This window comes from Neofelis nebulosa, chromosome 5, assembly GCF_028018385.1.
Source record: "Neofelis nebulosa isolate mNeoNeb1 chromosome 5, mNeoNeb1.pri, whole genome shotgun sequence".
NCBI lineage: Eukaryota > Metazoa > Chordata > Mammalia > Carnivora > Felidae > Neofelis > Neofelis nebulosa.
In genome coordinates this window covers 65,532,782-65,554,705 of record NC_080786.1, presented here as the reverse complement: position 1 = coordinate 65,554,705, position 21,924 = coordinate 65,532,782, and the positions used below count along the sequence as shown (strand labels likewise).

Below are 21,924 nucleotides of genomic sequence, written 5' to 3'. Positions count from 1 at the left end.
CTTCCATTAAGCCACCATTTAGGCTAGAAACCTTACTGGATTTCATCCCAGGAAGAGCAAACAGAAGTAATTCTTTTTTTTTTTTTTTTTTTTTTTAATTTTTTTTTTCAACGTTTTTTATTTATTTTTGGGACAGAGAGAGACAGAGCATGAACGGGGGAGGGGCAGAGAGAGAGGGAGACACAGAATCGGAAACAGGCTCCAGGCTCCGAGCCATCAGGGCTCGAACTCACGGACCGCGAGATCGTGACCTGGCTGAAGTCGGACGCTCAACCGACTGCGCCACCCAGGCGCCCCCAGAAGTAATTCTTTATCTGGATCTCTCTTAGTGCTTGTATTGCTTAGCTAACATCAGCTATTCATTTACAAATCTTGGTTCTCTTCTACTTCCCCAAGCTCCAGAAAGGTTGTCTCTCCACCTTAAGCTTCCCTGCCCTTGGAATATATCTCATAATTTACATGTTGAATGAATTAACAGAGAACAACCCCATTCACAAACATAATAACTAACTTGTATATTGAGAAACGGAGTACAGTTTCTGCTTGGCTTCCTTTGATTCTTTGTTGTTCTTTTATTTGTTTTTTGAGAGAGAGAGAGCTAGAGCGAGCGAGCGAGAGAGCAAGAGCAAATGAGCTTGGGGCAGAGAGAGAGAGAATCCCAGGAGGGGCAGAGAGAAAGTGAGAGAGAAGCAGGGCTCACTGAAGCCGGGGCTTGAGGTCACCCGACATGGGACTGAACTCACAAACCCTGAGATCATGACCTGGCCCAAAGTCAGATACTTAACTACTGAGCCACCAGGTACCTTTGATTCTTGCTTGTCCTTTGATCTTTGGCCATCATACCTGGGTAGGGAGCCAGTGGCCCCCCTATTTTGTTGTATCTGGTTCCACTGAGGTGTAATGAGTAATGACCCTTCACCCCTTCTATCTCCTCAGGTAGAATTTCTCTCCTAAATCCTAGAATGGTTATGGGGGCAAGTTTTAAGATCTATAGCACTGCCCTAAAGTACTTCAAGAACTTGCCAAGAATTGGTCAATTCTTAACCTGTGGGGCTCTTAACACTTGGCCTGCTTCTTTGTGCTACTGAAATTTTCCAGCTACTTCTAAAAAGGTTTCAGAAAACTTTGTTAATTTGCAATGTTTTTGGAGATGGATCTGAATCTCACTTCACAAACGCAAGGATGCAAGAAATAAAATTTTATTTACTTATTTTATTTTATTTTAGCACCTCTCTGACCCTTTCTTATTCCTATCTGCTCATCTGTTTTTCTCCATATAAACTACCCCTTCTTGAATCAACCCTCCTGCCCCTGAGCCACCCTGACAGTATGGTGAACAATGCAGATAGTTGTTGAGAAATTCTGTTCGTGCAAGTGATCTGACATGGTAGAGCTATTTTTGGAAAGGCATGGGCAAATTGAGTCAAGATTGCGTGCATTCAGAGCATGCAGTGCATGAAGAAACCCGAGGTGGGTTCTCTATAAAATGAGCCATCTTCTCTAATCTGTCTTGGAGAGACAATTCACCTCTTTTGCAGCTTTCCTATAATTGAAGAAACTCATATATGATTTGTTTAAAGTATTGAATAGTCTTCACTCGACTTAAAAAAAATAGTCCAGAAAGTAACAGATGCAAGCCTGCCATTGGTTTGTTCATATTTCCTTAGTCCATGCTATCATGCTACTTGTCCTGCAAGAAATGGGATGGATCCTGTGTGTTCTCTATTAATTGATAACGATATTGACAAGTGTGAACTCTAGAATCTTAGTGAATGCAGTGATTCTTGGTTACGTCCTGGCAGAAGTCAGTATACCCTCAGTAAGACTGACATTTTACCACAAAACTCAAATGATGATTACCTTTATCCAATTTGCCAAATTGGATTTGGTTAGAATTAGAATTCTGTGCATGTGAGTTTTTTTAATTTAAATTAAAATATTTTTCATGTTTACTTATTTTTGACAGAGAGAGAAAGAGCGTGAGTGAATGGGGGAGGGACAGAGAGAAGCAGACACAGAATCTGAAGCAGGCTCCATGCTCTGAACTGTCAGCACAGAGCCTGATGCGGGGCTCAAACTCAAGAACTGTGAGATCACGACCTGAGCTGAAGTTGGATGCTTAACCAACTGGGCCCCCCCTGTGCATGTGAATTTATTTCCTATCACATACATTTATTTCATAGCAAGAACACTATCAGTTGTGGGGTGCCTGGGTGGCTCAGTCGGTTAAGCATCCAACTCTTGATTTCAGCTAAGGTCATGATCTCAGTTTGTGGGATCATTTGACTCCTGCAAATGACTCCTGCATAGAGCTCTACTCTGACAGCACAGGGCCTGCTTGGGATTCTTTCTCTCTCTGTGTACCTCCTCCACTCGCACATGTGTTCTCTCTCCCTCTTTCTCTTTCTCTCTCTCTCTGAAAATAAATAAGCTTTAAAAAAACACTATCAGTTGTTTTAACTTTTTCAGTAAATTGGGCAACTGATACATATAGAAGTTGAATTATTTTATTAATATTTATTTGCTCTGCTGCCTATATTGCCAGCAAACAAATATTAATGAAATTACTGAAATAGCTCTTCGTGGTTAGATTAATGGCCTCTTGTTCTTGTTTTTCATAAACATTGGTTCATGGTGTTATAATGCAGCATTTTCCAGCTCACTACATGGCCAGGCATATGTATATAATAATAATACTTTATATGGGACATTGGGTTAAAGGGCTCTCTGGAGCTTAGCTCCTCAGGGGCTGAGGGGATCAGTATTCTAGCACGTGTGTACCCTCTTCGAGGCACACCAGTGTGCTGCATGCCTATTCTGGGAAGCTGTATTATGGTGCATCACAGACTTTAAATAGTCCTGATTTCTTCTAGTAACATTGTTTCTTGATCTTATGATGACATGAAATGTTTCACTAATCATCAGTGTTCTGTTTCATATTTTCCAGAAGGGCACTATTACTCTCTAGCTGTCCTTCTTTCCTAGGTTGGAGAGTCTCGAGGAGATATAGTATCTAAATTCATGCACCAGTGTCAGGAAAGTTTCCTGCCTCTTTTTGACACTTGTTGGACACTAGTTGGACTAGTCACTCACTGCCACATGGCTTCCAGTTATCTGGCTTTGAACCGTGGCCATTAAGTCTTACTGAGAGGTTAGTTTGATAAGTCTACTCAATAGGAAGACCTTGTGTAAGAAGTGGAAAGGTTGAGGGGTGCCTGGGTGGCTCAGTCAGTTGAGTGTCTGACTCTTGATTTTGGCTCAGGTCATGATCCCACAGTCATGGGATTGAGCCCCACACCGGGTTCAGGCTGAGTGTGGAGCCTGCTTGGGATTCTCTCTCTCTCCTTCTCTCTTTGCCCCTCCCCTGCTCATGCTTTTGGTCTCTCTCAACATAAATAAACATTTTTTTTAAAGTGCAAAGAGGGGAATACACTCTGTAGGGTCTTTGCTGGGTGGATGACTTGGGTCTCTTCTCTCTTTGCTCTTTCTCCAACCAAGTAACTTCCTGCAGACACTTAATGCAAAGCTCAATGCCCTCAGGTTCAAAGGACAAGTGATGGCAGACTGTATGTTCTTTGCACATTTCTGAAAAGCTCCTGGTAACGTCTGAGGCGTTCTGCTTCTCAGTGCTGGAGCCAGAGTTAACTGGCTGTTTGCCTCTCCCACACTCATTTCTTTCTTCTACTCTCAAAACAACTGACACATTTAAGTATATAAGCTACAAAACACTTTAAAGATACTTATAGTAAATATAAAATTTCTCTCTCTTTTATTTGCATTTAGATAAAGTATTCTTCCTCAATTCCTAGTGTGTTATTGGACCTGTGATTGCTGATGGAGAGGAGGAGGAAAAGGACTAAATCCTAAAATGCACAAGTCTTAGTTTTCAGTCCTAGAACTACCACTTATCCAGCCAAACGGTCATGTTTAATTTCTAAGCCGTCTTGGTAAAATGGGACTGATGATACCTGTCCAATTTCCCTCTCAGAGCTAATCCGAAAAATCAGATCTCATGTATGAAAATACTTTGCAGGCTCTAAAAGCAAAAAGTAAATATAATTTGTTATTGTATTAAAAGTGAGCAGTGGGTCCTCAAGAGTACTGTCAGCTGCTTGTAGGAATTCAAACACCAAGAGTGGGTGAGTGTGGCTCTGGTGGTGGTGGAGTTGACTCATACCCTCCCTCTGTGTTCCCTCCCTCTCCCTGCAGAGCAACCTGATCCACTACCTGGGCCTGAGCCATCATCTGCTCGCACTGAATTTTATCATCGTTTCTTTTGGCAAGAAAAGCGCCTGGTCGTCTCCTCAGGTGAAGGTGACCGATACTGACTTTGACGGTGTGGAGGTCAGAGTGTTTGAGGGCTCCCCAAAGCCAGAAGAGCCTTTGAAACGCAGCGTTGTTTACATCCATGGAGGAGGCTGGGCTTTAGCCAGTGCAAGTATGTCCTGGTCACTGTCAGGTTGTTTGGGATTGTGGTTGGCCCTGGGAGGGATGTGTGATTGAGTTTGACTTCCTTATTGGGTAAGGGCCATTTGACTTGGTTCCCCTGGACAGTCTCAGCTACCTCTATTATCCCAGCAGGATTGTCAGTAGTGTCCCCTTTTTGCACTCAAAGGGGTCCTGGTTTTTGATGATTGATTCTATGATTACCCTACATACATAAAGGTTTTGCCCACCTGTTTACTGCTTGTTAATTCAGGCCCACTGTTTTGAAAATATTTCCTGTGACCGAAATCATAGGCTAACTCATGTGAAGGGCTGACAATAGCTTTCTCCACCAAAACAAGTTGAAGTTTCGCTGGGCTGGAATAGGAGGAAATTATCTGCAGCTCTTTTGCCAACTTGTGTTTGAAGACATTTTTCTATGAAATAGGACCAGTGTTTCCGAATACCTACATTAACTCATCCACGTTCCATCTGCTTATGAAACCAAAGATGAAACTGTAAAGGGTGTACCACCATTAGAAGGAAACAATGCTGCAAAATTCAAGAATATTCTTGTTGGTGTCGGATAACTTTCATGAGCAGAACACATTCAAAATGGCAGGCAGCCAAGTGGAGCAGCCTGGTGGAAAGAATACCAAGGAGGAAGTAAGGGCCTTATCTCTGCCTGTCATTATGGAGCCACTACCGCATCGTTAGCCCAAAGCTTTTGGCATCCCCTAGGTTTAAGGCAATGACAACTTGTTCCAGTTTGTGTTTTTATATAACATTTGTTTCATGTGGCAAAGGCCAAAGAAGTATAACTTTTTCTTGTAGTCCCATTTCATATTCATTATTTATTCTTTGATTTCACGGATTTGTTCAAGTTTTCAACAGATGTTTACTAAGTAGGTTTGCCCAGGACTGAGGGGTTCTCTGGGGGTACAGGACTTCCAGTAGAAAAACTCAAATAGTTATGTACAATCTTACACTTTTGGTTACCCTAATGTGTGCTAGGGGATGAGAATACAAAAGGGAGTAACAGAAATGACTGCAATCTATATAGTATTGGACACTTGCCCAGTGAAACATTCCTTGGAGACCAGGAAGTGTAAGTGCTGGAAATGGCATGGATTATGAGTTCACATGGCCTTTTCCCCATTATTTTGACTGATCACTCCTGCCAGAGGAAGAGCTCGGGCTGTGGGCTCTCTGCAGGTGGTTATGTAGTTACTAAACTTCTGGTTCTAAGACTGCCTTGGAAAATGTATAATTAAAGTAATATTTGGCTCTCTGTAGGCAAATTCATCTCTTAGTTTATTGAAAGAAGAGCTAAGGGATTCAACTTTTATGTATTAAAATTGTTTGTCACTGCACACCTTTGGATCCTGTTTCTAAGAATGCTAAGACTTCCTAAAATTCTATTTTTTATTTGTTGGTTTAAACAAAATATCCTGTTCTTCAAATTGGAAGAATTCAATTGAATTGCAGCAAATAAAGATATTAAAACAGAAAAATTATGTAGTTCTAAGGAGGTAACTGTTCATCTGCAGTGTTTTTTGAAAACACGTATATTTGAAGAGCTACAAAATCAGAATTTGGTGCATTTCACATAGCCTATTATGAAATCAATGGCTACTTAGTTAAAAACGCATTCAAAGGTAACCTAATATGGATGTCCTGTTATTTTATACTAATTGCATTTTATCAGAAACCAGATTTAATTTTTGCATTTGTATATGTAACCCTATTAATGATACATATTTTGATATTTGCTTTTTATGGTTTTTATTATTAATAACTTAAGTGCAAGTCTAAGAGAATCCACGATTAGCAGAATTTAAGAATGGACAGTGTTAAGTAACTTGTTTAATAATGATTGTTCCTTTGTCTCTTTTAGAAATCAGGTATTATGATGAACTGTGCACAGCAATGGCTGAAGAATTGAATGCTGTCATTGTCTCCATTGAGTAAGTAATTAATACTAGTCATAAAAAAATAATTTTTAAGAAGGGATCTTAGGGGCGCCTGGGTGGCGCAGTCGGTTAAGCGTCCGACTTCAGCCAGGTCACGATCTCGTGGTCTGTGAGTTCGAGCCCCGCGTCAGGCTCTGGGCTGATGGCTCAGAGCCTGGAGCCTGTTTCCGATTCTGTGTCTCCTTCTCTCTCTGCCCCTCCCCCGTTCATGCTCTGTCTCTCTCTGTCCCAAAAATAAATTAAAAAAAAGTTGAAAAAAAAAAAAATTAAAAAAAAAAAAAAAAAAAAAAAAGAAGGGATCTTAGATAACCATCTAGTTACTGTAGTTTGTAATCAGTAAAATAAAGTGCAAAATACAGATCCAGAAAGATGAAGGGATTTGCCCAAGGTTACACAAAATGATTTTCTGATATAACGTAGAATTTCTTGAACTAGTTTTATAACACCTTGAATTATCTTTTTATTTTAGTTTTGAAAACTTCTGGAAAAGTTCTGAAAAGAATTAATGGAAATTGAGGAAAATATACGATCAGTTATCTGCAGGAAATAATTTTGTTTACTACCTTTTAAAATTTAAAACCAGGGGTGCCTGGGTGGCTCAGTCAGTTAAGCATCCGGCTTCAGCTCAGGTCATGATCTTGCGGTTCGTGGGTTCAAGCCCCACCTCAGGCTCTGTGCTGACAGCTCAGAGCCTGGAGCCTGCCTCGGATTCTGTGTCTCCCTCTCTCTCTGTCCCTCCCTTGCTCGTGCTCTGTCTCTCTCTCTCAAAAACGAATAAACGTTAAAAAAATTTTTTTTAAATAAAATTTAAAAACCAATTAGGAGTTGGAAAAGTCATTCTGCTGGAGTTCCGTTCTGTATCTCAGACCTTGTAAATGTAATGTGTTCAGCAAATCTCAGTCAATGCCGTTATTGTCATTATTATTAATAGTACTAATAACAGTATGACTAATAATTATAGCAATTGTGGTGATAGTAATAATACAGAAATCCTGGTACCTGTCCTGTGGCAGGCATGTGCCAGTGCATTTACATACATTGTCTCTCCTCCTTCAGACCTTTGTTCACATATCATCCTTTCAGCAAGGCTTTTCTTGATACTATTTAAAATTGCAGCCCACTTTTCCTCCAGAACTGTCATCAACCTCTGACAGACCATAATAAATATTTAATACATAATAAATACTTATCATGTGTGTAGTGTGCTAGGTTGAAATAGACTAAGTAAGTTCCATGAAGAGAGGGATTTTAGGGATTTTTGCCTGTCTTGTTCATTGTTTGTTTTAATTTTTTTTAATGTTTATTTTTGAGAGAGAGAGAGACAGACAGACAGACCATGAGTGGGGGAGGGGCAGAGAGAGAAAGGGAAACACAGAATCCAAAGCAGACTCCAGGCTCTGAGTTGTCAGCACAGAGCCCCATGAGGGGCTCAAACTGACAGACTGCAAGATCATAACCTGAGCTGAAGTCCGACGCTTAACTGACTGAGCCATCCAGGAGCCCCTGTTTTGTTCATCGTTAATCATTAGTGCCTGGAGACATCCCTGGCAGATAGTGAGTATTCAATAAATATTTACGGAAGGAATGAATAAGGAGTCTTTCTTAATTCTCATATAAATCATCCAAGGTAAGTATTTTGTTATTTTTCTCATAGATGAGGAAATTGAGAGCCCAGAAGTTAAGTAACCTTCATAAGGTTACATAGCTAGCAAGTTACATAAATAAAGTGAGGCATTAAACCCAGGTGTTGAGGCCCCTATACATTTTTAATCCAATATCAAGCCAGTATTGAAGAAAGCTGATAATGCTGAGCGACAAGATTATAACATTAACCACTTTCCACGCCCAGAGCTCATCCAGCTCTCTTCTTCCCTCTGCCTCTCTCCACCATAGCTCATCCCCTCTGTGCCCTTGCTCCAGATCTGAGACCTAAGAGAATCTGTTCTTCTGCAGGGTCTGGGAAGGGCTGGTGTCCCAAGTCACTTGGGCAGCTGTGATCCTGGAACAGAAGACTTAGTCACACGGAGCAGTGTTACTGCTCCTCCTTAGCAGATTTGCCCTCCGAGACAGCTCTGCACAGCTCCCAGCCTTCCCTGGCCTCTCCACACACCACCCAGGTCACTCAAGGGCCCTCAGTGCAGTTTTATAATGTAGGAACCTTCAAGTAAAGGATTGCATCATCTAGCCTGGGCAGCTGGCCAGAGAAAAGCAGGAGCTGTTTAAGTAGCTGAGCCCCATTATAGAGCTAGACCCTACAGCTCAGAACTGAGGAACCAGCCTCATGGACTTTTCAGTGGTTTCCTGTGTAGCTCCAGCTCCTCAAATCCTCAAAAGCCTGAGAAAAGGAGGGAAACTGGGCTTACTTAACTTGGCACCGTGAGGATTCTCCACACAGGCCTTACCATCCAGGGCTTCAATATAAGCAATTGGCAACGTGCCTAAATTCTTCCTACATGCCCTTCTCTACCCGTCACCATCTGTCTCAAGTAAAACAGGTGTTCTTTTAATTCCAGGCTTATCATAAAACATAGATAGGATGTTTTTAAGATTTCTTTTAAATCTAGAAGGACTGCTCTCATCTTACCTTTCCATTGTGCCTCATCTATGTAGTGTACTATCCACAAGTTTATTACTGGGAGGCGTCACAGCAGTAGGCAAGTACTGTTACTCATGACTGCATGACCTCAGGCAGATCATTTAATGAAATGTGCAAACTGGAGTTAAGAATCCTTCCTGTACATCTAGAATGTGAGTTACTGGGAAGAGAAATCATGTCTTCTTTCCTTTGGTTCCCATCACCTAGTGCAAGACTTAGAACATGTAGGCTAAGTAAAACACATGTTGAGTTAGGTCAGTGACTCCAGAGAATTGTCATGAGTATCAGTTTGGACAGTGGAGGTAAGAGGGCTTCAGATACTCTAATGCACTAGACAAGTCTGGAGGATCAGTGCTCTAGCCATGGAATGGAAAGACCCAACTTACAAATTTATTTATAAACTGTGTGTTTGGAACTCACAGCACTCCTTTGCAGAAATCAAGAGCTAAGGTGGTTAGAATCTAGGCCAGCCAGCCCACAAAAAGTCACATAACCTATGCTCTAGTTGAAGGATAGCCAATACCACGTGGTCCATGATCATGCTGTTTCTCTTGGAAAGTATATTCAGCTATCTAACTTGGGAACATATTTCTTCTCACTGCTCACTTCTTTCCTCTTTCTTCTATTCCACAAATGTTTATTGAATTTCTGTTATGTGCCAGTAACTGTGTTACACTCTGCTGACATAACAGTGTAAAGCAATCATAATCCTGCTTCCTGGGGGTTACAATCTAGATGAAAAAACAAAACACAAGTAAGGTTAAATTATGATAAGTGATATGAAATAGAAGGCATCAAATAGGTAATATCTTACCTAGTTTAAAGGGTTTATTATTAATAGTATTAATAAGAATGTGAATAATAATTATAGCAATTGTGGTGAAAGTAATAATGCAAAAATCCTGGTACCTCACCAAATAGGTAAGATCTTACCTAGTTTGAAGGGTCAGAGAATTCATGTCTTAAAGAAAGTGATGTTTGCATTGAGCTCCTAAGAATGAGCAGAATCTAGTTAGACAAAGTGAGTTGGTCATGAGAGTCCAGAGTGGTGTAATGAGAAGGCTTGGGAGGAAGGGGAGAAAGCAAAGAGCACGAAGGGAACAAAACATAAGAGAAGGCAGATGGGGAGATTCCTGGCCATGAATAAGGAAAATAAGAAAGAGGAGTGGATGATTTGAGAGTCTTAGGAGGATGATGGACCCCTGGTTCTCCTGGAATTCTACCTTCTAGTGGGGAGGCTGTCTGGAGACCACTGCTCCTTATCCTTGAGGGCCATAGGTTTGGGTGGCAGCATGGCTTAGCTTCCCATGGGGTGTGGCTCCGGGGAAGGTTATAGCCTGAGGAAGCTGGTAGGCAGTGGTTGAGGGCAGCCCTGGTAATGGAATCACTCCCATGCAGCGAGTACCAGGAGCTGGAACACCTCAGTTCATGTTGCTGGCTCACAGTTCTGGGAACAGACCCAGCAACTAAGGTAGATAACAGCCTTAAGGTATAAAAATAGACCATGCTTCTGTTCAGTTGCTTCTACAATACGATGCTGTTCTTATATATCAGTTGCCCACAAATATTTGTTAAACAAATAAAGTTCATCTTATACTACGCAAGTAAGATACATGAATTCATGCTCATTTATATAATCTAGGAAGGTCCTATTTTATGTTTCTAAACCTATTTTCATAAACCTATTTCATAGTGCATTTTAGCCAGAACACTGTATCTTTTTACCTGTAGTTTATATAATAAGACACAGTACTGGAACCATAAGACATAAGGAAGATTTAATTTCTTTCTTTTTCTTTTAAAGTGTTTATTTTTTTGAGAGAGTGCTCAAGCAGGGGAAGGGTAGTGAGAGGAGAACAGAGGATCCAAAGCGGGCTCTGCACTGACAGCAGCAAGCCCGATGTGGGGCTCCAACTCACAAACCACGAGATCATGACCTAAGCCGAAGTCAGGTGTTCAACCTACTGAGCTACCCAGGTGCCCCTAATTTCTTTTTTTTTTTTTTAATGTTTATTTGTTTATTTTGGAGAGTGAAGGAGAGAGCGAGCAAGAGAGGGGCAGAAAGAGAGGGGGAGACAGAATCCCAAGCAGGCTCCTTGCTGTCAGCACAGAGTGCAATGTGGGGTTCGAACCCACGAACCGTGTGATCATGACCTGAGCCGAAACCAAGAGTTGGATGCTTACCCCACAGAGCCACCCAGGTGCCCCCATCTTTTTTTTTAAAGATAAAATGTCAGATAATAGCAAAGGAGGCATGTTGGATGTGATTAAATTCTATTTAATCTACTTAATTCATTACTTCTACAAGGCATCTTCGTTGCTTTTTTTGGGTATGGAAAACTTTTTAAGTTGTGTTCTGCTTTTAATTAAATCTTTTCTACACTCAAACTCCCTATTTTATGTAGGTGGAGACATAGTCCCATTCCACCAAATGTCAGGTGGCATTGTCCACACAGCATTTGAAACTTCACAGAGCTGTAAAGAATGTTGCTAATGTAGACAGAAAAGAAGCTGGAGTACTTATCTTAGTCTGTGGCAAACAGGGTTATAAGGAAGGAGATCTTTGTGTTTCTCTTTTTATCCATAAAATTAGATGAGTGCAAAATCAGAGTGCTTTTGGGAAGCTCAGTACACCACACATCTCAGTAAATAGTTGTACAAATAAGATGCTCAGAAGAACACAGAGTGACGGGGACCTAGCTGTGACTTGCTCTCTGTTCCTTTTCCTGCTCTTCCTCTGAGTCCTGAGGAGAGAAATCCTCATGCATCACTCCAATCTGGGCAGCACCGGATGGTGGGCAGATCAGATTCCTGAGGGTTCTCCTCTGAAGAAGGAAAGATTTGAAAATTTCCCTTTCACTCAGTCCAGGCCAACTTTAGCCAATGTAAAGGCCAACATCACAAATAACTTAATGCTAGAGAAAGATAATGTGCTTCTTTTAAGAAGTAGCTTGTTTTCTTTTCTTCCTTATCCTTAGCTAATGAATCTCTCCTGTTTAGACATATTCGACTAATGTCTTCTTGGCTGTGTTTTCTAGTAACCTGAAAAATCCACTGGTTTCACTCTTGTGGTTTAGGTCTTTGAGAATTTCTGGGGAGCAGGGGGTAATCGGAGCTTTTACAAAAAGCCTGTGATGCAGCTGCAGAGCACCTGACTGCAAACCACAGTGAGGCTGTGAAGTTAGCTTCCACCCACACCTGAGCTATAGGAAGCTACGTTTAGCTTCTGAAATCGCGAAAGGAGGCCAGGGGGAGGAGGCACTAAGCCTCCTTGGGCTTTCATGACCACCTGGGAGTGCTCTGGTGCCTTTGTTGCCCTTGTGGGTATAGGCAAGGTTTGGTCTGAATGGGAGGAGGCAGTTTAGATAGACACCAAGAGCCTGGGGAGATCCCTGCTGTGTATATAGATAAGTCTCAGAAAGTCTTAAATTGTGAACTGTGCATCAAAGAATCGCTTCATTAAAAAAAACTTTTTTTAATGTTTGTTTTTGAGAGAGACAGAGAAAGAGTGCAGGATCACAGTTCTAGGCTCAGCACTCCTAGGGTTTTGGCAAAGCATCCTGACCTCTTGTCAATTCTTTTGAATGTCATTCTTGTCCAATTAGCCAAGCCTTCACTGATCTCAGCTCTCCCTTGCTGAATGGCTGGCAGTCAAAACTATTGCAGGGGCAGATTTTGAGTGTAGGAACAGAAAGGAAGAACTTTCCTTAACCTTAACCTTTATGCTTCCACTTTTGTGCAATTTTATTATATGTTTATTTTATTATTTTTTTTTATCTTATTTTATTTATTTATTTTTGTGTTTCTTTAATAGAAAAAAAGCATCTGCCTGGTAGAGGAATAAAGAGATTCTTCCTCTGGAGTTGTCGCTCTCAAATAGAGAGCATAGTAGGGATGTAATTGATTTGTTTCAGATAACCCCTGCTGAAGACAGGGATTCTTTAAGACTGAGGAACATAATTAACCTTTTTATGTTCTCAAGGTGAATCTATTGAACTCTTCTCAGGAAATGGTAAGAGGGAGAGTGGGGAAGCCAAAACAGAAAAAAAGGAAGGAGATTTTATTTTAATCCTACTGAATCTAAAGGAGTATAATTTCATTCCAGTATATCTCCTGTATCTTTCACCTAAGTAGCACTGCATGAAGCAACCTCAGTGTCCTTGTCTGCAGCTCAAGTTTGTACACACTGTTGCCAGGTTAGGTTATTTTGAGGGACAACGTGTATCACAATGCTCATAGAATGCTAGTGTCATTCAGGACTTCAACTTCAGTGGGTTTGGATCAACTCCCCCCACTCTGGGCTTGTGTGCATGTCTGCTTTGGACTTAAGAAAGACCTTGTAAGTCTTTCTGAGCATCTCTCCATTTCCCTGGTACCGTGAATAAAGTAGGTAATAAAGTAACAGACCAGAGGCATGACACTGCTTATCTTAGGTATGTGTACGTCAGAGTCTTTAGTACATAATTATGACTTTCCATCTACTTCTAGAGGAAATAGAGGTGTCTGTGCTATGACCTATTGTTCGACTTTGAGAGCTCCAAGGAAGGAGAGTGACTTTTGGCTGGACTCGGAGAGGGTTTCATGAAAGAAGTGGCATTTGAGATTAAATTTACAGGATCGGAACATTAGATGAGTTGCTGGGGGAAGGGCAGAGAGAATAGAGACCAAAGCACTGGGGAAGGTAACAGGCAGATGTGTTCGGAGAACAGTGACTGTATGGGCTGGACTCTGATATTTCTCAAGTTTGGCTGTGCGTTAGAATTATTGGGGGTGGGCGGTGGGGGGAGGATTTTCCTTCAAATATAGACATGCTAGGCTCCACCCCAGACCAAATACTTTGGAATGTTTCATAGATGGCCTCAGGCCTCAATGTTTTTGTAAAATTCCCAGGATTATCCTAGGATGCATGCTGAGTTGAGAAACCCTGAACTACGCATAGTATACAGGAAGTAGAGGCCTTGACGATGTGCCCCCAGAGTAGGTAGGTTAGGAGCAATTTCTTTTTTTTATGTTTTTTTTAAAGCCATATGGCTTATCACTTTCCTCGCCACAGGTGGTGCCATATGACATATTTTATATGTAAAAGTGTAAAATAAATCTTTAAAGTTTTGTTTGGAAGAAAGAAAAGTATATTCATAAAGATGCACCACATGCCAGGCACTGTGCTAGGTGGTTTGTTTGAGAATATTTTTGCAAAACCATTGAAATCATAAGGGGTGTCCTGGGATGTCAGAAGTCTATAGTTCTGAGAATTTACTGCTTTGATGAGGTCATGAGAAAACACACAGACACACATTTAAAAGGCTGTGGATTTTCAAGAATAAGAATATTTTTTTTTTTTTTTTTTTTCAACGTTTTTTATTTATTTTTGGGACAGAGAGAGAGACAGAGCATGAACGGGGGAGGGGCAGAGAGAGAGGGAGACACAGAGTCGGAAACAGGCTCCAGGCTCCGAGCCATCAGCCCAGAGCCTGACGCGGGGCTCGAACTCACGGACCGCGAGATCGTGACCTGGCTGAAGTCGGACGCTTAACCGACTGCGCCACCCAGGCGCCCCATATTTTTTAAGGCAGGGGTTACATGTGGGTTTTGAAGTCAGTGGTGAATTCACCACTCAGCTTTGCCACTTAGCTGTTGTAGACAAGTTATGCATCCTCCTGGAGCCTCATGTTCTCATCCTTTTCTTTCTTTTTTTTTATTTTTTAAATATTTATTTATTGAGAGAGAGAGACAGGGCGTAAGCAGAGGAGGGGCAGAGAGAGAGGGAGACACAGAATCTGAAGCAGGCTCCAGGCTCTGAGCTGTCAGCACAGAGCCCAACACGGGGCTCGAACCCACGAAGCATGAGATCATGACCTGAGCTGAAGTTGGACACTTAACAGACTGAGCCGCCCAGGCGCTCACGTCATGTTCTCATTCTTAAACCCACGGGTTTGCCCTGCAATTTGAGTGAAACACATCTGTAGCATATTTGGCGGGTGCCTCACCTAGCAGAAATAAGATAATTTTTATAGAGTGTACACATTTGTTAAACTGATTAAGCTTCATTCCTGAGTTTACAAGCAAATTTTGTATTTCTATAGCAGGAGGCATGTGCAGTTAACAGATAGGCAGAAGCCAGCACTGCAGAGTCATCTATCCCTGCAGTGAGCTGGGCAAATTGTGACTATACCTGCCATAAATTCATCAGATGCTTTAACTCAAGATCTATAATTGTGAAATTAAAAAAAGTCAGAATCCTTTCAGTACTTTGCAGAGACCTATCTTTAAACAAAAGCTGCAGACAAATACATTTATACTTGCTTTCTTTGGCTATAGCACTCATAAATTTTCTTCTGACTCTTGAGTGTTCTGTGGCTATAAAAATATTACAGAACTTTTATACTTCTCAGGTCAAATTCAAGGTACTTTCAAGGCTTATCTTGAACTGGGTGACCTCAGAAATGTATAGTTTCACTATATTTTCAAATCTATGAAAATAGTGTCCCTTTTTATTGAATAAAATTAGAGAAAGTTTTCAGCTTGAACAAAGAGAAGGGTTTAGGAGGCAGATCTTTAAGGGCACCAGGAAGACGCTTGTATTATAATCTGTTGGTTTTTTTTTTAAGTATGTTTACTCTGCTATCTGAGCCAGTTATTAATCAACTGATAAGATTGTGGCAGTAGCAGGGTATCTTTTTTTCTTAATTAGAAATTTCTTTTTTTTTTTTTTAAAGTTTATTTATTTTGAGAGAGACAGAGTGTGAGTAGGGGAGCCAAAGAGAAAGAGGGGGAATCTCAAGCAGGTGTGCACTCGAGAACTGTGAGATCATGACCTGAGCTGAAATCAAGAGTCAGAGGCTTAACCAGCTGAGCCACTCAGGTGTCCCACCAATTTCTCTTGATTCAAAGTCACTAGACCTTTTGGGAAATAACATCTGAAGATTCAATTCATGTATGTGTACTGGTAGAATATGCTCTGTCATATTGGGCTACCAGGAAAACAGTTTATTATGATATATGGAATCTTGCTGAGACAAAATAGCCCTTATTCTCACAACTTGACTCATGAAGGACATGTGTGTTTATTTCATTGAAAGAATTAAGAATTCAGCTTGGTAAACTGAAGTTCAAATTGAGATCAAGTCCTAAAACTGGGGGTAAATGGAATCATATAAGATGGCGCCATCTAGTGGACACAATTGTATAATCCTACTCCTTTCACTCATTGATCAGTAGGATAGTAGTACTATATAGCATAGCAGCCACTTTAGGGCATAATGAAATTCAATGGGACAAAAAACATTTTGGATGATTAAATGATCACCGCAGATAGGAAAATAAAAAAAATTAGAAAAATTATTTTATCTGTTATAAGGTAACCACTGAAGGAATGTCACATTTAGGACTTTTAAAATGCAGTAATCAATATTCACTACTTCTCAGAGTATTTCACAAATGTTTGTTCATTTGATTGCATTTGCATTGAATGGCAAGATAATTAGCTGGATTTTAGATGGGAGAAAATAAGTTTCTAAAAATAGGTATGTTAATTATAAAATGAAAATGAAAAGACCTGAGGTTTTTTTTGTTTGTTTGTTTATTTCTTTGAAGAGACAGAGCACGATCAGAGGAGGGGCAGAGAGAGGGAGAGAGAATTCCAACCAGGCACAACACCATCAGTGCAGAGTCCGACATGGGGCTTGAACCCATGAACTGTGAGATCATGACCTGAGCCAAGGTCAAGAGTAGGATGCTTAACTGCCTGAGCCACCCAAGCACCCCGAGACCTGAATTCTTAATATTACTAGATTTTAATTAAGTACTTAGTTTCTATTCCACCTTGTTTTTATCTGTGTTTGACTTATTTTACAAATAAAGTAACTTTTTGGTGCCCCAGTTTCTTTTGTCTGCAAAAGGAAGGTATGTTAATAAAAGGGTTTACTGGATGGATGATTATGTGCCTAGCACATTGATAGATACTGGGAACACAGCGATGAATAAAACATAGTCCTGATTTCAGAGAACATACTCTTCAGAGGAAACACATAAATCATTTTAAGATGAGGCAGTAAGAACAGTAATATACTCCAGCACATAGAAGGATCAAGGAAAGGCATCCAGCTCAGCCCCAGAAGCAAGTGGAGTTATAGTCAAGGAAATCTACCTGGAGGAGTCTAAACCCATGAGTAAGGCTTAAAGGCTGAGTGAGAATTAATAGGGAAAGAAGGAGGAGGCTGAGAGGGCACTCCAAGCAGAGACTACCAGCAACTATGGATTTGTAAGATGTTATCATGGATGGGGTATCTGACACAATTTTGCTGTGTTTCTCAAGTAAATCATGAAGGATCCCATATGGAGTCATTAAACAGGAGACCAATGAAGTGGTTGATGTTGCCAAGTCACCTTCTAATCCATAAGTGTTGTGAATTGAACACTGATTTCCAGAAATAAAATTCCCAAATCTGTTACGGTTCTACCCATATCTTAATAATCAACATCCACCTTTAACTTTGAAGTTGTGTTTCATGGCTGATGATAAAAAAGGGGGGAAAGATTATTGCTAATACAAAATCATTACATTTTTAATCCCTTTTTCTTTAATGTTTGTTTTTGAGAGAGGGATAGACAGAGTGTGAGCAGAGGAGGGGCAGAGAGAGAGGGAGACACAGAATCCAAAGCAGGCTCCAGGCCCTGAGCTGTCAGCACAGAGCCTGATGCAGAGCTCAAACTTATGAATTGTGAGATCATGACTTGAGCCAAAGTTGGATGCTTAACCGACTGAGCCATCCAGATACCCCCGAATCATTACATTTTTAAACTAAGTATTTGATTTGCAAGAAAATGAATGGCTCAGGGGCGCTTGGGTGGCTCAGTTGGTCAAGCATCCAACTGTTGATTTTGGCTCAGGTCATGATCTCACGGTTCATGAGCTGTCAGTTAAGAGCCTGCTTGGGATTCTCTCTCCCTCTCTCTCTCTGCCCCTCCCCCACTCATGCTCCCCCCCCAACCCTCTCTCTCTCTCTCAAAATAAACTTTTTTTTAAAAAAAGAAGATGAATGGTTCAATTTTATATTTATTTCAATCCTTACCTGTTTACTTCTGTGTCAAAAGAACCAGCTTCCCCATAAACTTTAAAGGGCCTATAAAGACTTGGTGAAGTCCTTAAATGAATACAACTTTTGTCTTCACAGATACAGGCTAGTTCCAAAGGTTTATTTTCCTGCACAAATTCATGATGTTGTACGTGCCACGAAGTATTTTCTGCAGCCAGAAGTCTTACACAAGTATTCGGTTGACCCGGGCAGAATTGGCATTTCTGGTGACAGTGCTGGTGGGAATTTGGCCGCTGCTCTGGGCCAACAGGTAACAGATTGCCCTGACATGCTGGTAGTAAGAGGATTCTCGCTAACCTGCAGACCTACAAACATATTCTTCGCTATGTATGGCAAAGTCTTAGCAGGTAGGCTGGTCAGTATGGGGCCAAGTTATTCAGATGACTGCGCTGGGAGAATTCTCGGATCTTTCTGAAGTAGCAAGAGGGGTAATCGAAAGAGATGTCACCTCTGAGTCCTTGGAAAGTCCCTGATTACAATTAATATGAAAGATGGGCTAACAGTTTCTAGGGCTCTCTTGCTCCTCAGCAATATGCATGGAAATCAAGTATCTCCAGCTTCTTTTCCATATTGGACTTGCAGAATATTTTTGCTTAAATTCCAGTTGCTAAGATTGTTTCCTTAGAACTTTGAGTCAAACTGAAAAGCTAAAAAGTGTTTCCCAACATTTTTTAAAATCTAAAAGAAAAAAAATTAAAATGGGTCAGCCACTTCGAGTGTTATAATACCAGTTAACCTGAGCTTACCTGGTTAAATTCTCTGGTTAAAACTATCTGGCTCTAATAGCACCCAAAATTTTGGGCGGCTGTGTAAATTCAAAGATAAGTATATTTTCTTCCTCTGATGGATTAAACAAGTTTAGAAGAGCATCTCTGTCTTCTCATCTCCAGATTTCTTTTGGTATTCTCAAATTGCAGTACATAGAGAACTTCGTTGAGCACTGATGGGTTTGCTATACATGTGTTCTGATGTGGTAAGAAGAAAGTCCTGATGCAGTGGGGAGAGGATCCTGGGCTTTAAAATTAGCAGTGGAATGGAATCCAGTCTCCCTGCTTTGGAAGCTACAGGGCTTCAGGCAAGCCCCTGAATATCTCTGACTCTTAGGAAAATGAGGATAATGCCATCTGATTGCAGGACTATTGCCGGGACTTAGTGAAATGATGTATATGCAATTCCTGGCACATATTAATAGTACTATTAACTGATCATTTCCTTTTGCTTTTACAGAGCAGTTATATCTTCCCTGGGGGATGGGGTTCTAAACTCTGACGTGAAACAAAATTGTACAGCTAAAGTGACCTTGAAGGTTGTTTAGTTGCCTATAAAACCCAGTGACCTAGTTAGCTGCCTTTTAGATGTTACATGCAAATGTGTACCATTTTGGACCCTAGGACTGGAAAATGAGGCAGTGTGTTCACATTTTGTGAAGGCATGGGGAGATGGAGATCTGATGAGGTAGAGGATGCGTTCACATTCCCATTTAACCTCAACTCTGGGGCACATGCTCATTAAGGAGAATGGAGGGCATGTTGCCAGCACTATTTAAATTCTCACTTATGCAGCATGAAGACTAAATGCTCATCAGAGGAGATATCCTGAGGTCCTGCTATAACACTTTGGAGTCCCATCATCTGTTCATTTAGCTTTTCCTACCCTTCTCCTCTGGAAGAGTTAGACTAGTTTGTTTCTCCCTAGAAAGCCATTGCCTTTTTTCACTTTGCACAGAATACTGAACTAAGAAAAGTTCTCATGTTATCCATCCATAGTACCCAGCAAGGTGTGCTAGTGCCGAAGGATAGATACAAGTGAAGTGTTCACGGGGGGTTAAAGACCTAAGAGATCACATGCATTTGCAGTGTTCACTAAAAACATGGGTTGCAAACATCATAACTTTCTTAGTAAACATCCAGCAGCTTGATGCATGTGTGGGGAGTGGTGCTGGTGGTGGGTGGTGGGGAAGTTTTTATTTCATAAACCGTATTACTTAATACCATGTCTGGTAGAAATTTCCTAGTTAGAACCTTTTGACTGATTCCAGGTAATGCATTCAGCTACTTTAAAAGGTGTGGTTTCCATACAAAGAGCCATGTAGCAGGAAATAATGTGTCTGCTTCCTCTTCTCCAGTTTACTCAAGATGCCAACCTCAAAAGCAAGCTCAAAGTGCAAGCTTTAATTTATCCAGTTCTTCAAGCTTTAGATTTCAACACGCCCTCTTACCAGCAAAATGTGAACACCCCAATCCTGCCCCGCTACGTCATGGTGAAGTACTGGGTGGACTACTTCAAAGGCAACTATGACTTTGTCCAGGCGATGATTGTTAACAACCACACTTCGATGGACGTGGAAGAGGCAGTTGCCCTCAGGGCCCGTCTAAACTGGACGTCCCTCTTGCCTGCATCCATCACAAAGGACTACAAGCCTGTGGTGCAGACCACCGGCAACGCCAGGATTCTGAGGGAGATCCCTCAGCTGTTGGATGCTCGCTCGGCCCCGCTCATTGCAGACCAGGAAGTCCTACGGCACCTCCCGAAGACCTACATTCTGACGTGTGAGCATGATGTCCTAAGAGACGATGGGATCATGTATGCAAAGCGTCTGGAGAGCGCAGGTGTGGAGGTGACCCTGGATCACTTTGAGGATGGCTTCCATGGATGCATGATTTTCACCAGCTGGCCCACCAACTTCTCAGTGGGAATCCGGACTAGGAATAGTTACATCAAGTGGCTGGATCAAAACCTGTAAAAGAGGAAAATTTCCAGAATCTTGACCTCCTGCACCTGCTTTGGAAAGAGATGCACTTTTTAGTTGATTACTTTCCCCCTTGTTACTTGTGAGTTATGGAATCTCCATTCCCTGCAGACTTTATGTTAATTTAATTTTTGAAAAATGTGTTTGACTAACGTAAGTACAAAATGTCTAAATCTGGTTCTCCAAGTGGACCAGTCTTTCTGTTCTTGTTTGTTTTTTGTGTTTTGTTTTGTTTTGTTTTGTTTTGTTTTTAGCCAAACTACCACCGATACTCACGGCTACAGAAAGCAGGACTAGGAGCTGAAATAGCTTTGCGTTCTGTCTTCGTCAAGGAATTCTTTCCAGAAGAAATTCTTCCAGCTGTGGGTGGCATATGTGGGCTCTTCTTTAGCTTGTAGAGTTTACTTTATATTCAGAGCAGTGTTACTTGTGTGCACATTAAGGTCAGTGCTAGATACCAAGCGCCCTCTGTGCTTTATGGATAGATGGTTTTGTTTCCTATGGGAATTTCAACAAAGGTGTTCTAGCAAGGACAAATTTCTCAAATAACTTTCTTCCTTTACAGTGTTAATTTTATGGGATAGCTCTCTGTAAGTCCAGTTGGATTATGACGATACTTGAAGGTTACTTTCTACCACTATTATTAGAAAATATACGATTGCATGTAGTGGATATCTGTACATTGTAAAGTTTTTTGGTTATGCTGTCTCCATAGGGGAGATCTTTTGGGAGCAAATTCATTTAGATTTAGGATAAGTTTGTCATTACAGAAACAAGTGAAAACAGACAAATGAACTAACTTATTTATTTTCATAATGAATACTTCTGACATAAATTACCAAGAGCAGTGTGTATATTTTTGGCATAGTCAGAAAAGAAGATACATTTAATATTGAAATTATGAAAAAATATCTTTAGAGGGTCTAGTTTATTCTTGAAAACTCAACTTTTTCACTTACATGGCTTTAAAATGGGGCTCTTTTGGTATATATATTTGGTATATATATATAACCATATATATATATGAAATGTATTGTTTATTTTTTTAAGTTATTTAATGTTAATATATACAGCTCGACTTAAGAT

At 40.8% G+C, this 21,924-nt stretch overlaps 1 protein-coding gene across 1 annotated transcript in view; it reads left to right on the top strand.

Moving 5' to 3' along the window:
- NCEH1 (neutral cholesterol ester hydrolase 1) overlaps positions 1-21,510 on the top strand; it is a 59,145-nt gene extending 37,635 nt beyond the window's left edge. Inside the window, exons 2-5 of the mRNA XM_058730510.1 lie at positions 4,210-4,438; positions 6,323-6,392; positions 18,168-18,339; positions 20,215-21,510. Coding sequence (XP_058586493.1) covers positions 4,210-4,438; positions 6,323-6,392; positions 18,168-18,339; positions 20,215-20,832 — 1,089 coding nt within the window. The 3' untranslated portion in view covers positions 20,833-21,510. The remainder of the gene's footprint in view (positions 1-4,209; positions 4,439-6,322; positions 6,393-18,167; positions 18,340-20,214) is intronic.
- The last annotated feature ends 414 nt before the right edge of the window (positions 21,511-21,924 follow it).